Genomic DNA, 16,803 nt, shown 5'->3' on the forward strand with positions numbered 1-16,803 from the left:
GACGCCGTGTACCAATGTTTCGAAGAAATACACTGCTCCAATCTTCAGGGCCAAAGACCACCATGGACGTCTTTGAATTGTTTCTTGATAGTGGCACCGTGCAGAATTACCATGTTCTACCGACGTTTCTGACAGCCTTACTTCATGGAAGCACCGTAAGACATTGTCACTGGAGAAATCTGAAACGTCGATAATGAACTCTATTTCTGAAAGGAGTCATCTGCCATCGAACCCCGTGAAATTCCGAAATATTTTCAGATTTCACAAAAGGACAAAACAGGAAAACGAACGTTTTGTAAGTCTTGACTTTTAGCGACTTGTAAGGGAGATGATATGAAAAAAAAACGATTTTGAAATTCGTCCTTTTCAGAGACACGGAGGTCGATGCGAATTGTGCTGGGCAAGTCTTCAGTCGCATCAATAAGATCAACGCTTCAAGACATTTAAATGTTTTTGCCAGAAAATTACAGGCCGGGTTCGGTTGCCATTAGACATGCAGCGCGTACATATTAATTGCAGCTGATCTTACCACTGGACGCGTGTAACTATACGTCTTGGTCAACGACGCGCCCCGCCCCGTCGGTCGTGACATAAAAAACCGCAGGTAGCTGAGAGCAAAAGTGACGCAAGGAAAAGGCTTCATCGGTTCGTTATTTTTAACGATGCCGTATCAGATGCCCATGTTAAGTCGGTTCTTTACCTCTGTGGCTACGACTAATTATCCAGAACTGAAGGATGGCTTGCGGGTAGACCTACAGTAAATAAGCAGTGGCGGATGAGAGTGGTTTTCCAGCTTTTGGGTTGGGCGTGGGGGCTAACAAACCCCATAAATCTTTGTCTACCAACTCATCTCTCAGACTTCTAGTTCCCTCACGTCTCAGAATGCTACTCCAACATTCATCTCTACCTTTGTCCTGGTCGCCTGCAACTCATAAGGACTGTGTCTTGCCAATGGCGAGGGATTGCCATTCTTATAACGAAATAGTTAACCAGTCCACCGTATTTTGAGACAGATGAGTCATAAGGAAACTAGAATAAATAATTCTGTACCACCCGCTTTAACAAACATAACGGAATTCCTGGATTTTAAGACACCATCTATTCTAAGACGTACCGTCGAGTTCATAATAAGTTTTAAGGAAAAAGAGCGCTGTATCGATTCTTAGAGGCCATCAAATATAAAATGTACCCCAGTTTTTAAAATTTTAAAATATGAAAATCGAGAAAATACGGTTTTATCTATTTAATTTGGTCTCGGACTTGAGGGTGGATTTCCAAATAGTTTCCACAATTAACCCTTCTTTACTAACAGACAGCCAGCTGCTACCGAAATGTGACAGCAGATTAATTTATTCTTAATCTCCCAAAGAAGACCAAAATGTTCTGAATACGCATTTTACCTCACAAAACCCATTTCTTGAAGCTGTTAAACAGATACATTGGTCACGTGTGCGTGTGGACTCAGTAAGCAGCAGAAGCACCGAAACGACACTCGCAGGAACGACTAAGAAGAAATTTTCGCTGTTAAATTCTTCGGTTCAAAAAATAATTAGTGTTTGAGTAACGTAAAACAGCGCATGCCACAAAAATTATTTTATAAACAATACAATAAACAGTTAATTTAGGTATAATTCAATACAATATATTAGACGACAAATCAATTTTCTTCTAGCATTAATGGAGAATAATATACATGATTCTGGATTGTTGCGCTGTGTAGTCTGGTAAATGAATCGCCCTGATGACGGAGGCAGTATGACCTCTGAAACGTTGGTTGACATCGACCAGACTACACAGCGCAACAACCCAGAAGACAGAAATCTTCATATTCATCGCCCTGATGATGGAGGCAGTATGACCTCTGAAACGTTGGTAAACATCTACCAAACTACACAGCGCAACAACCCAGAAGACAGAAATCTTCAAACTCATCGCCCTGATGATGGAGGCAGTATGACCTCTGAAACGTTGGTTGACATCGACCAGACTACACAGCGCAACAACCCAGAAGACAGAAATCTTCATACTCATCGCCCTGATGATGGAGGCAGTATGACCTCTGAAACGTTGGTAAACATCTACCAGACTACACAGCGCAACAACCCAGAAGACAGAAATCTTCAAACTCATCGCCCTGATGATGGAGGCAGTATGACCTCTGAAACGTTGGTAAACATCTACCAGACTACACAGCGCAACAACCCAGAAGATAGAAATCTTCATACTCATCGCCCTGATGACGGAGGCAGTATGATCTCTGAAACGTTGGTTAACATCGACCAGACTACACAGCGCAACAACCCAGAAGACAGAAATCTTCATATTCATCGCCCTGATGATGGAGGCAGTATGACCTCTGAAACGTTGGTAAACATCTACCAAACTACACAGCGCAACAACCCAGAAGACAGAAATCTTCAAACTCATCGCCCTGATGATGGAGGCAGTATGACCTCTGAAACGTTGGTTGACATCGACCAGACTACACAGCGCAACAACCCAGAAGACAGAAATCTTCATACTCATCGCCCTGATGACGGAGGCAGTATGACCTCTGAAACGTTGGTAAACATCGACCAGACTACACAGCGCAACAACCCAGAAGACAGAAATCTTAATACTCACCGCTGTGAAAACCTCAAATCATACATGGATATATGTACATGTTCCATGATCTCGGAAAAGATGAATCCAAGTCGGAACAGGACGTCCTTAAAACGTAGATAGCAACAGTAAAGGTACAAGGCAGCTCACAGCAGTTGATACTTTCAAAACTCCGAAAACAATAAAGTTTGATAGGGTCGGTGTCCGGAAAACCGTCGATCGGCTGTCGTAACGGGGAAGAAGTGTGCGCGGTGGGGCACTGCAAGCTGTATCGACAGGATGAGAACCATTAAAAGGAAGGAAGTCTGCCACAGAAACATTATGCATAGCTTCAAGATACAAATTACTAATTTGTAGTCTCTGATAGCTATGTAATAATTTCCCAAGCGATTCTTTGCTGATAGGACGAACAAACACGAGCATTTCGCTGGTCGCACATAATTGGTCCTCGTTCTATGCAAAGCACAACGCTGTTTCTTACTCTGTTCAGCAGCCCTATTATTATGAGTAAATTCTTAAAGTATAATAGAATATCATCAAGCCCCTGACTTAAAAACTGAAAAAGAATATTTAATGAGAACTTTTTAGTAATGTCAAGTATGTAATCATCAAGTTCGGAGCGTAGCACAAAGCAATTCTGCAGCTAGTGACAAAACGAAACCAGATGTGCAGGTGAGTTCTACTTCAGCGGTGCAGGTTTCCCAAACGCGTTACTGCGATTTGCATATTATACAGCACAGAATTATCAAATACTTTATGTTGTAGTTTCCTAAATATTCACTAAACCAATCTTTCTAATAAATATTGCAAAAGACAGCTGTCTTCTGAGTTGTATCGCCGTGTAGTCTGGCAAAACTTTACCAACGGTCCAGCAGTCCTTGCTGCGCCCATGATGAGGATGGTCCCAGAAGACAGCCATCCTAATCGCCACCGTGAGAACCCCACATCCTACTTGATTTCTGCTGTCTGCAATCTCGACCTGCGAGTTCTTACCACCAGTTGAACCTCTTGCATGGTTGTCGGCATTAAACTAACTCCAGCGAGCAGTATCCACCTCAGAAACTGATAGTCGCTTAGCTAGTCACAAAATTCCCCGCTTTCCGAAGGTTCGTCACCGTGTTAACAAGATCCCGCCATTGATTTCCATCCGAAGCCAGTTAAATCCAATCGACATCCTCTCGCTCTAGTTCTTCAAGAACCATCTTCAGAGGATTCTCCATTGCAAGCCTAGGTATTTCGGGTGCTCTCTTACTTCTACGATTGTGGATCAAAATTTTGTTCGCATTTCTTTTTAGAATTTGAGGTTTTCACGGCGGTGAGTCTGAAGATGATTGTCTTCTGGGTTATTGCGCCGTGTAGTCTGGTAGACGTTTATCGACGTTTCAGATATCCTTGCTGCCTCCGTCATCAGGGCGATCGCTAAAGCTCTGCATTGTGACATTTTCTGTCTCCTCCGGTGACCGCACGTGTCTTTCGTTTCTGCGACTTCATTTGTGGCTCAGGACCTCTTAATAGGCTCTTCGAGTTCGACAGTTCTTCAGTCAAAAGGCGTTCTCGTCTTCTGCCCAATGCATTTATTTATCTTCAAAGAGCGAAATGTTTCATCCGCTTTATAGATCGATAATTTACTATTATTTGCTCATTTATGCTGATTTCGGTGGCCGTGTGGCCTAGGGCGTCGGTCACTGCCGCTTGGATAGTACAGTCGTGTGTTCGAATCCCGCTCAAGGCACGGATGTATTTCTGTTGTGCCGTCCTGTATAGGCACAGGCCTCGATCACTCGTTCAAGGAGTCTTGCCAGATGCCTTTAGTGGTTCATAATTGAAACAGGCCATGAGACAATTCGTAAGAGTTTACGATAATTTTGGTGATGATGACGATTTACTTATTCTGAGTTTTACAATGGTACTTGTATATAATTAGCGCACCTGGGCCAAGCTATTTGCACATCATACACATTTAAGTTACCAATCATTAAGAAAGGGACGGACGGACTGTTGCAGCTTTGTCATTGACTTTGCGAATGGTGTCTTGGACAACCACAGTTGAAGAAATAACGACTAGTACCAACATTGCATTATCTTCTTGTGCTTAAACATCTTAGGTACAGCGTTTCGAAAAATAAAATTACCTTAGGCTCTATATAGACTAATGAAGTTACATTCTGCTTTGTTCAGTTTCTTCTCATCCTCAACAAGGAGGGTCACGTGTTATTAAACGTTGTTGATATCCGTTTATTCCATTCACAGACACTCTTCAATTTGATTGGCCAAATTAAAGTGTAGATTAATAATTAAGTTCCCAAGGCACAAATCTCCCGTTACACCTTAGCTGTTGACCTCCTGACATGTCCAACTAGTTATGTAAAATGCAAGGAAAAAAGTTCCATCTTTGTCGAGTTTTCCAACAAATATAGTTCGCTTATGCACTCATCCAGTTGCATTGTTTCTTTGGTGTGCACATGGCAACGGACACGTCACGCAGAGTTACACAAGTTAATGGTCCCTTCTGATTGGCTGCCAAGCTAATAGCAAAGCACGCCCCTCTTCACGAAAACGAAAATAATTACAATCAAGTTACCACCTCTACCTTACCTGCAATGTAACACACAGGCCTAACGGTGTGTTTGCAAACAAACACACCCCAAACACAAAGACATGGAAATGCATGGACATTTCACGTACCTGTGAGTCCACTTCCATTTTGAATTTCATAGAAGAACAAAAGATACGTACTCTGTCACCTACTGAGTTCATAGTACAGCTGATGTTCATTCAACAAATCTGGAATTTCTTTGTTACTTCAATATCAGTTTTACAAAAGTCTGTCGTTGGACCTTAACAGAGCCAGATCAATATATTTCGAGCCTTGCAAGCAACCATGTTGACCTTTATCCGAAATACATTAATTCGTTCACTGAGATCTGTATACAAAAGCCTGTCCGATTAACAAGGGGTTTATACGGACCGCAGTTTAACATACACCATCTCTAATGAAGCTACACAGTTACACAAACAGTATTCTTTTCCTATAAACCTGCCCCTCATTCCTTGTTTCCAGTTACATCTTACTAGATTTCTATTTTCCGGGTTGTTGCACTGCGTAGTCTGGTAGATGTTTACCAACGATGAATCGCCCTGATGATGGAGGCAGTATGACCTCTGAAACGTTGGTTAACATCGACCAGACTACACAGCGCAACAACCCAGAAGACAGAAATCTTCATACTCATCGCCCTGATGATGGAGGCAGTATGACTTCTGAAACGTTGGTAAACATCGACCAGACTACACAGCGCGACAACCCAGAAGACAGAAATCTTCATACTCATCGCCCTGATGATGGAGGCAGTATGACCTCTGAAACGTTGGTAAACATCGACCAGACTACACAGCGCGACAACCCAGATGACAGAAATCTTCATACTCATCGCCCTGATGATGGAGGCAGTATGACCTCTGAAACGTTGGTAAACATCTACCAGACTACACAGCACAACAACCCAGAAGACAGAAATCTTCATATTCACCGCCCTGATGACGGAGGCAGTATGACCTCTGAAACGTTGGTTATCATCGACCAGACTACACGGCACAACAACCCAGAAGACAGAAATCTTCATACTCATCGCCCTGATGACGGAGGCAGTATGACCTTTGAAACGTTGGTTAACATCGACCAGACTACACAGCGCAAGAACCCAGAAGACAGAAATCTTCATACTCATCGCCCTGATGATGGAGGCAGTATGACCTCTGAAACGTTGGTAAACATCTACCAGACTACACAGCGCAACAACCCAGAAGACAGAAATCTTCATACTCATCGCCCTGATGACGGAGGCAGTATGACCTTTGAAACGTTGGTTAACATCGACCAGACTACACAGCGCAACAACCCAGAAGACAGCCATCTTCGTACTCACCGCTGTGAAAACATCAAATCTTACAACTTACTAATTCTGCTCTTTCATTTACATACAGCTTTATGCAAGCATAATCCAATATTCCTTAATTATACAACTACGGTTAATTTTATAATTTTCTTACAAGCTATCATCGTTCATAACGTACCAGTTCCTACTAAAAGAATTTACCACTTTATCAATCTCTTGTGATACGTTGTCTTAATAGCGTATGGGAAAACGAATTTAAATCCCGCGACCTATTTCAAGTGGCTCTATAATGGTGCAAGTACGCAAAGACGACTAATCGGGGAAACTTATTCCAGATTAAGGGCCGTCCCTTGCCCCTTGTGATGTATACAATAGTGACGCAAGTACCAACGACGAGAAGAGGCCTGCATGCTGGAAATTATGTTCAGGGGGCTACGTTTTGAACCGACTGAATGAGTGTGGATTAAAGTATTCTGGGTTCAGACTGTGTAGACTTATAGGTGATTACTCAAGTTACGGAGGAACGTGCCGGATCCATATTCGGGGAGGAACAAACACTGAAATTTTTTGAACTACACTCGGTCTCCCTTACACCGGATTCGTATTCGGGAGGTCTCGGGTTCAAATATCCGGCAGATCGTTATCGTGACTGATAATTTTCGTAAAATTCCTTAACAAATATCGATATAGCAAATTAAATCAGTATTTAACGGAGCACTCTTTTGTATGTGCATCATCGACATGAATGAATAATATTCAGTTGTTTTGACGGTATTCAAATATCAGGCTATGTTCTGTTCCTTCCCTATCCTTTTCCCACTAATTAATCACCAACCATCCTATCATTAGACGCTATATCTATCATCTGAGCTATTTAAGCGTGGTGAAATAACCCAAAATAAATAAATAATTGACTTCAAAACAAAGCGACTTCTTCAGATGAAAAAAACTGGCGAAAGCAGATTTGATGTTAAGTTGTTTATAGTTTACAGCGAGGGCAAGTTAAGACCCTGCATTTGGAACGGTGTATCGAATGTTCTGTGTAGCTGATGATGCTTTTATGTAAAGAATTCCAACCACTACTTTTATAATTCTCGGAAATCAGTGGGACTTACAGATCTAACGCAACGAAGCTGCTGTTGTATTTATTCGGACCTCAGCTCTGCTTATCTCGTTGGTTTCCCACAGGTGACAGGACCCGGGGAAGGAACGGCGTACATGCTGATCCAAGAGGAAAAACTGTAAACGACTCTCACATTGCTTTTAAAATATAGTGTGCGCCCAGATGGGCCTGTTTCGCCCTGAACAAGTTCACAAACTCAGCGCAGGACTGTCGCACTCTGAAAGCTGATCAGCTAGTACGCGTCACAATACGCGATAGTTCAAAACATTCAGCTGCAGTGATCGATTGGTTATTTACAGATGACCGTAGAATCGACTCTCTATATATGCCACTACCTGTTCATTAAATAACCCAACCAGAAACACAAAACCTATACAAGTTAGGAAGTGTGTGCATGCAGTAACAATTCTAACACTTTCGTTGTGTTCTTGCTTTCGAGTATTTTAACACGTAAATGCTGTCTTATAAGAAGATGAGAAGTTCAAAGAGTATTTTAGGGCCCTTAAACATGACCTTTGATCTTTGCGAATTCAACGGTGTCTGGGGGCAATGACCTTTGAATATTCCGGGTGTCTGGCAGGGTTATGACGTCATCACAAGCATCCTTAGCGGTTTAGCGGGCTGGCTGGCTGGAAACTCCCAAGGTACTTTCAAGACAAAAATTGGAAAGTTTCGACACATTTTACCGGAACTTCTCAATTTTTGTCTCAATTTTTTATTAGCCCTTTTAGGCCCAGTGGTAATTACATCTGTCAGCTGCTTTAACAATCGGCAACTCTGCATTTTGTATTTATGGGTCTCAGTGTAATCAGGTATTAATTCATTAAACCGTGTTCAGTAGTTGATCTTTTGCAGTGGTAAAGTGTGGGGGGGTTTTTACGGTACACTCTGAATACTTAATTAATATTTAGGCGAGCTTCGACCCCAAAGAGTTACGAGGAATTAATAGTAAAGAATAACATGGGCTGTAAACATAAAAACTTTACGATTACTGACGGTCATATTCAAGAGGCAGGCTGCAAGATGAAGAAAGGAGAAGCTAGTTACTAACAACTAACACTGATGACAACGTACATAAATTTCACGCGACATGTAAAAGCTAAATGACGTTCTGGTAATATTCTCCCTGAGGAAAGAAATACAGAAAGACAGAGCGTCTAATTTAATGTCTTAGCCTTGGAAGGTCATAATTTTGAGTCTGGGTCAACTTTAAACAACAAAGGAAACATATGAAGGAAATAATAAACTGTGTGGATTGGTTACAGACATTTTATAGCAATTAATAGGCCCGTCAGAGGTCCAGTTCCAGTTCCAGAGACACAGTTTCACCCATGGCAATAATAAAAATCAAACAATATCGAAGTCCTCTCAGCGCATGGATGTTTACGTTTTGCCTTACCATTCTTTGTGGTCTTGTGATGGTTTTGGAATGCAATGGTCCGAACTTCATCCTCCAGGGAGTCCACTGCGCCTAAAAATATTAACGACTCAGAAGTGATTACAGCGCCTAATCCGCCAAGGGTAGAGAAAGGGGAGTAGCAGAATAAGAACACGAAGAGACGAAATGATAAACGTGGATGCTTTGGTATGCTTAAATTCTCGGAACAAGGCTCCTTGTAGAGACGTTCTCGATGGCTCATAGTATATGTGTTAATAGGACATGTGGACTGAGAACAAAATGTTATGTTGCGGACCTATAGTAGTCGTCATCAAAGCGGCTCTAAGTCGGCAGTGCCGATACGCTGCTAGTTCCGAGCTGTCTTCGTACGCCTTCGTGTTGAAATGTCGTACGATTTTCTGCGACCTTGGAAGCATGCAATTTGGTGACGGCTACAGAAGTACAAACTAACGTCGAATGGTGGAACTAATGATTCTTTGGTTGCTGGGTCTTCAAAACCTTGGCTGTGTGAATGTGAACTACAGTAATCTGGCTCAGGATTGAGTCAAATGAGAGACTTTTGTGATAATTATGCTGAAAAAACCTGCCTCATTGCGAAATGGAATATTATCCTCAGAAAGGAGACCATTTACCGAGGTGAACTTCAGTTAAATGGTTTGTGAACTGAAGTCGGCTGAGCACAACGGTCTTAGCACTGTGTCGGTACGCGGACCACGCCATTCAGCCCTTCTGCAGAAACACGGTTCGGGCTTGTGTTAATGTGAGACATCCAGCAATTCTTTATATTATTTTAGCTGCGTCCAGACGTAGGACTTTATTGAAAGGACCGAGTCATCTTTACGACTTCTGTTTGTGGAATATTTCTTACAATAGATCTCAGTTATTTCAAAATATTATTTACTCTACAAAATCATAGAAGTTAATAACAAAACAGTTTATTTCAAGCAGACAGCTGTCTTCTGAGTTTTTGTTCCGTGTAGTCATGGACAAACTGATCAGCGTTTCAGAGGTGATTACTGGTTACATCGTCAGGACGATAAGTAAACCGCGCGAGTAAATTTGGATTAAAATTTAAGAGAAAATCTAACAAGGCAGGAGCTTGGTTTCAAATTTTGGTGGCGGAAATGAATTTGTTTTGTTCTCCACCACATCTAAAATATCTTTGTTATCATCCCCTCTTGTCCTTGAACCTCTTTCCGACGGGGTAAATCGGACGGGGAGTGAAACTGTCATTCCGACGTAGCCCCAAGTCTAGAAAGCGTCTCAAAAACGTCTTCATGGTGTGGGCTGACGCACAGAGGCATCCTTCACTTCATAATAACTGCATCCAGCCACGAACTTCTGACACCACGTAAATAGCGGAACTTCTGTCTTGGATGCTTCTAGTTCAGCCACATTGTGGCTGTGCCTTCAGACAGTGTGCGTCTGACTGAGAACAGCAGACAATGAAGAAGACGTCCAGAAAGACAGGACAGATAGGGAGATACGAGCAGACACAGACACGAACAGTGTCCGAAAGCCAATCATGGTTGACGCCACACCCGCAGTAAATTTACCTCTGCCGCTTATCGAACACCACGATACATGTTGGCCTACCTGATTCAAACAAATGTTACCAGCGCGACAGCAGCGATAAAAAGTCACTAAATAACTACGTCTTAATGTCAAGGAGCAGCCAAAATTAATTCATAGTCCAGGCTAACATTCTAACGACAACGAATTTGTGTTTATGGCTTATTTAATGAAGCTATCAGTAGGTGAGACTACACAAGTCTAGCGCCGAATGATTGCACCTGTAGGTACAGCGACTAGTAATAAAGACTTGGGATGGATTTGGAAGGAAGCGGGAGTAGCCTATTTCAAAGTTAAACACAACAGTTACTTCCTAGCTCTTGTCAGGATCTGCTAAAAAAGATGGAAGCTGTTTTATTGTTTTTATGGAGCAATACTGGAGTCAGGCCTGGAAAATCTTGCAGCGCTTGGCGATGAGCTATGCAGATCCAGTTGGGAGCCGGGAAGTGACAGTTGCGTTCAATTTCTATCGAAATATATGTTTAGAGCGTCAGAGAGAAACTACGAAAAACACTCTCAGTCAGGATAAGGCAGTGATTTGAAGCCGCGATATACAATTAAGAAGCAGGAATGCCAACCAATCGGCCCAGACGTTATTCGTTGGTCACATAACAAATGTTTTCCTTACGTGCTGAGTTATGTAGTACTGATTGAGACAGTGAGGAAAACAGAGGGCACTTCCATCACAATAGCCAATTGCGATCGGAAATCGAATGTGATGGATCGAACTCATGAGTCAGACGTGTTACTACTCTGATAACCCACTAGGTTTGTGAGAAACTTACGTTTCAGAAAGAAATCAGGCTTTGCATGGCCTACAGCCATGTAATCCTGGATATTAGGATTTATAATAGAACCGAATTCCTCCGCAATTCGCAGTCTTCAGATCTCACATCACCCGTGCGTATCTGTGAGAAATTTAAGGAAGACGTTTCGTAATTCCTTACAGATAAATCTAGAGGACATAGGGGAAAGCATCACACGTGTACTGAACACAACATGCCACGTGAGACGACTTGAAGGATGTGCGAAGGACTTGCCCGGCGACTAGAACGCCATCACCGTAATGGCTCTTCTTCAGGATTACCCATAAGAATCATTCTGTATGTGAAATTTATTAAAGAGGGAAATAAATTTGATGATGACTACTTAATGTTTCAAAAGTGATTAGGTAATCGATCCATCGGTTCATTAATTTCAGTATCACCAATTAACTCTTTTATAGCCCACTTATAATTTTATCTACTTCAGGATCTCAACCTTCTTCGGGTGAAGGGTAACTAGAAGCTTGTATAATTTGTAGCGAGAACCATGCGAATCGACGGAAGTTACGCATTGAACTCCAGCCGCGAAAACCTACAGAAAAAATACCGAAAAAAGATAGGAATTGAAATAATTATCGTATGCTGCACCAGCTGGCATAAAATGAAATATACCGACAGTATTAAGATTAATCGGGCAAGTTAAAATTTAAACATATAAAACTCCTCATGAATATTCTAAAATCCTCGAGGGCGTCTCGAAACACTTCCGAGTGTACCATGGTGCCCGTGGGCATATCCCTGGCCTACTTGCACTCTTCAAAAAGTGTTTATGGGCTTGTAAGATTCTCGGAATACATGTGGTAATGCATTGTTTAGATCGAATTTCAAGAATTTGGAGAGAGGACTGTATCTACAGACACATTCACCCTTGCACACACAGTTTCTGGTGGCGTAAGAAAAATTCCGTTGGTTGAATTGTTATCCGGCTTCGTAATGCTCATTTCTCGTGGAAAATGGACCTTCATTTGGACTACACGAGTGCGTGCTGTGAGTCATCAGGTCCACTTCCGTAACGCTGCAGACTAGCGTCTTTTTAAAACAACCTTGAGGCGATTAGAAGTGGCGAGACACCGAAAATATATCCATCAACGTCTCCAGAAATCATCTTTTTGCTGTTGTTGGTTTAGCAGCACTGAAACCACTGTTGCCCTGAGTTCTGGTCCATGTTTTCTTGTTCGGTTCGACAATGTCTCATCTCCATTGACATTACAGTTCATTCTGCAAGTCAATTAGCCTCTAAGATAGCCTCAGTGGACAATGCAAGTGAAGTTGTTCATCGTCTCCCACACGATTTATTGGGATCCGGCAACAGCTAATTGGCAGCTTCGCGTTACCTCCAGTTTCTTCATTACAGGTTCGTGATAGAGACATTCGTTTCCGAATCATTTACATTACTGTTCCACAGCATGCACTAGCTATCAAGGAAAATGGAGCAGCACTTAGAGAGGAAGACTGGAGATGATCATAGAAAATCTTATGCTCAGACGACGACAATGGAATGACAAGGGCACTGCAATTCTTGAAAGAACAACAATGTCACTTCTTGTTGTAAGATGATGATGTTATGGGTCGTTGCGACGTGTAGTACTATGGTTGTATACCAATGCTTCGGAGGAACATGCTGCCTACATCTACAGGGCTGAATTTTGGAAGGTCATGAACTTGATTATCGGCCAGTGATTCTGGCCCCGTCTTCGAACTAATTATAAAGCAATTAAACTCCCAACTCCCCTCCTCAACTCTTCCTATATTTTCGATCTGTTTCCAACATGTCAGCATACCAAGCCACAACGATTCATCAGGGATATCATAAAATTCGTATCAACGTACAAAATACACTGAATAGTGCTGCATTATTAGCCGATTTTAGTCTCATTGCTTCGAGATGTTTATACACACCGGCATCTATAAGCAGTATTTTAATAGGAAGCACATTTTATTATGGCCTTGTATGTGATCTGAAACAATCGAAGACTCCGATCTGATTCACAGAGGCATAACGAAAGACCGGGGGCTGTTTTTACGCTGCACAAGAACGGATTTGAGACAATGAGATACGTCATTTGACCTGTGGCGTTCTTTGAGCTTTTAAAACGCTCCTTGTTCTCGATGTTCATTTAGTGCAGATAAAAATCTGTCGTTTACAGAATTAACAGACGCTGCAGACGCTACTATGATAAATACAATTTTCAATTCTGTACTAACTACGAAAATTATATAACAGTAAATATACTATGTTGCATATAAAAATAAATAATGGTTTATTCTAATTGGTTAAGTTTACATCATACAGAAGGCTCTTTAGAATAAAAACTATAGATTAAAGGAGATTTAAACTTTGGTGGCTTCTTTGTTCTTTGTAGCCCACAAACGTATTTGGAAAACCTGATAAGGCAGAATTTTACCTATATTAAAGTATGAGTCACAGGGTGGACAATAGAGAAATTCCAATCTTTGACTGCGGACTGCCAACATATCAATACGTTCCGTTGCTTGAGATATAAAACACACCGATTACCAGATATGACGTCACTATGCCAATATTGCGATGGCATTGATTTGCTCACGGTTGACTACCATAGCGTGACCGAAAAGTCAAGCAGCCCAACCCAGACACACGATCTACTTGTCAAAAAAATAAATTTGCCACTTTCTTTCAGACTACAGTTCAGAAGTTTACCAACGTCTACCACACTGGACGGCGCTACAACCCAGAAGGCAGCCATCAATATTTACCTTGTTACATCACTTACATGAGTTACTTTGCGCCTGGAACAAGAAATTCTCAGAAAAATATTACAATTTTTCTGGCAAGTAACGAACCTACAGTAAACATTAACTGTGTAACTGAGATCGGTCGTTTGAATTTTTGTACATTCTACTCATAAAGTGTAAAAATCAAACGCGTTATGAGGAGGGCACAAATGTCTTGCTAACTGGCTGAAACGCCACACAGCCCTAAAACCTACATCTGATTATTCTGGTGACTCCTATAAATGGTCTGGGAGAAAAATATGATTCTTGTTATGCCCACTGGCAATTTAATAAAGATCCAGCGAATGTAGGCCATATGTATGTATGTATGAGCGTCCATCCCTTTTCTCAAAAACGGCTACCAGTTGGACGAAGCGTCAATTGTCATTTTGCAGCGCGGGTACCCTGGTCTGCAGACCCGCACTTCCTGCAGGCACTGTACCTAGTTAAGTACTGATTGCTCTGATTTCCTCTATAATGCCGTACGCGATAAGCCTGATAACATTGTACAGGGGCCACGCTCCAACGATGGCATACAGATTCCGCGGCGTGGCTCGCCCGATAAGAGGATTACTGGGGACTGCGATTTTATGGCGCAAGGGTGGCTAAACCGGCCCACTTTTATTTTACCAACGAAGCAAAGGACAGAGGATTTTTGCGGATGTGCCATAAGAATGATATATAGATCACCATCAATCGTTATGACATGTGTGTTGCAGAATAATGCTTAACCGAACGCCAAGCGGTTACAGCTTTAACGAAAGGCCCTGAGTTCAAATCTCGACCCGTAGAATGGCTATCCTGACTCATCGTTCTTGTTGTTCCCATCAGTGCCTCCAGGCTAATGCCTGGATATTACCTCAAATTAGTTCACAACTGATTCCCTTCAAGCCACTTCAAATGCATTATTCACAAATCATTAGACGCTACATAGTCTGAGTTAATGACAGCGTCATTAAATAAACAATAAATAATACATAAATTATAAATGCAAAGATAACAGATCGATTTGGCAAAAGAACTGGTCAAGGATTGCGTAACAAAATCACCAAAATGAATGAAGAGGAGTTTCGTGCAGTGCGTATTGGTTTTTGTCACTCAAGTGAGCCATGTTTCGTCGGAAAGGAAAAAATGGCGTCACCAGGGCGATGATGGTGGATGCAAGTACGTCTGCAACGTCGGTAAACTTCCACCAGACTACACGCGCAACAACCCAGAAGGCCGCCATCCCGACGGTTCAGCGTTGTTCTGCTCTGAAGTTCCAACTCGTCTCTTCGATATTTACACGGAATCGTGTTCGTGGTTCAGTCAACGGTGTTTATTTTCAGTCCGATAATTAAAGTGGGGGCAACGCCCTTAAAATTAATATTCGCAATATGAAGAGACTTACGGCTTTATAGCACGAGGGTAAGGGACGGAGGATCTAGGTGCTGAAAGAGAAGAAAATGGCGGTCGTGTTATCCGCAATCCTGTCAATATTTGTACGGCTAATCACAAGACAGCAACACGCTGACGGTTGGGAAACGATCCGTCTCATAGCGACAGTCAAGTGGGAGGAAGAACGGCATATAACACGGAGCTGTAACAACATAAAAGAAAGTGCTCTGTTACTGCCTTAGAACGAATTTAAAAACGGATGCAGGTCGCAGGTGCGTGTTTAAAAACGGGTACCTGGTTCTACGCCCTAAAACGTCTGTGACAACATGGAGCCTTCTTCTGACAATAGTTTATATGGAAGCCAAATTTTAGTGATGAAGGAATCGACGTTAATGTAACTCCGCGGAGCACAACCCTTCTTGAGAAGCCGGTAGTCACTCAGCTGGTTAATAAACTATCCGCCTTTTATGCAGCCCGAGGCTTCACTTCTGCACAGGATATCAAGGAATGCTTAGTCCAGGCTGTGGAAAAGATCCCCTCCAGAAATGTGTGTCAACGTTTTCTGGGCATTTGAACATCGCGCGGGCAAGGAACGGGGGACCTCGTTGACGTTTCCTGTGGTGGGAAAAAGCTTTCAGAGTGTCTGTCTCACGTGGTTAAAACCGTTCTCTTGACATTAAGAATAAGGGTTTAAAAAATATATATTTGTGCAAACCAACTAATTTCCTTCCTGCTTTCTGTTTATCACGTCTACATATTCAGCAAAAGAATTATCCTTATCAGCACATCTGATTTAGGTCATTCATTTGCAGCCCCTCCCCAAGTCTTCTGCCCTATCATGTTGGAATATTCTAGCCCGCTGTATATTTTAAATGCACCAGATAAATGTTTACCGTAAGAAACTATAATGTATACTTATACACATTTAATTAACCTAACATGTTTTTTGTGTGTATTTCAAATTCAATTCCTAATTAACAAATAAAAATCTATTAGTCTGTCCACTGTATATGTAATGCCCATTAGCTTCATCAACACTATCACTTATAACTCAACATAGTGTAGTTTTCGTACTATTCGTTAGTTTTTTCAGTAGCATATTTAAGCCTACTTAACTACTTCATTTACCGGTGTCTGAAGATACCTAACTCGTCGCTTAAGAAAAATGTGTTGATTCCAAGTCTCAACCTTGATGAAACATAAATTTCAAAGCTAGGCTGAGATACACTTTTCTGAGTTTTCTAAATTGGAATT

The 16,803-nt window shown here is 41.8% G+C and overlaps 1 protein-coding gene across 3 annotated transcripts in view; it reads right to left on the bottom strand.

Moving 5' to 3' along the window:
• LOC110826542 (prostaglandin reductase 1) overlaps positions 1 to 16,803 on the bottom strand; it is a 239,427-nt gene that overhangs the window by 171,813 nt on the left and 50,811 nt on the right. Inside the window, exon 10 of one of the 3 annotated variants that reach the window (XM_022057279.2) lies at positions 9,055 to 9,094. The exons of the other annotated variants lie outside the window; for them this stretch is intronic. Within the exon in view, the coding sequence (XP_021912971.2) occupies positions 9,070 to 9,094 (25 nt within the window). The 3' untranslated portion in view covers positions 9,055 to 9,069. Of the gene's footprint in view, positions 1 to 9,054; positions 9,095 to 16,803 lie in introns of those variants that run through there. 3 annotated transcript variants of the gene reach the window in all.

The sequence above is a fragment of the Zootermopsis nevadensis genome, unplaced genomic scaffold (assembly GCF_977971745.1).
Source record: "Zootermopsis nevadensis isolate Lab colony 2312 unplaced genomic scaffold, Znev_1.0 Znev_ptg000012l, whole genome shotgun sequence".
In the NCBI taxonomy this organism is placed as follows: Eukaryota; Metazoa; Arthropoda; class Insecta; order Blattodea; family Termopsidae; genus Zootermopsis; species Zootermopsis nevadensis.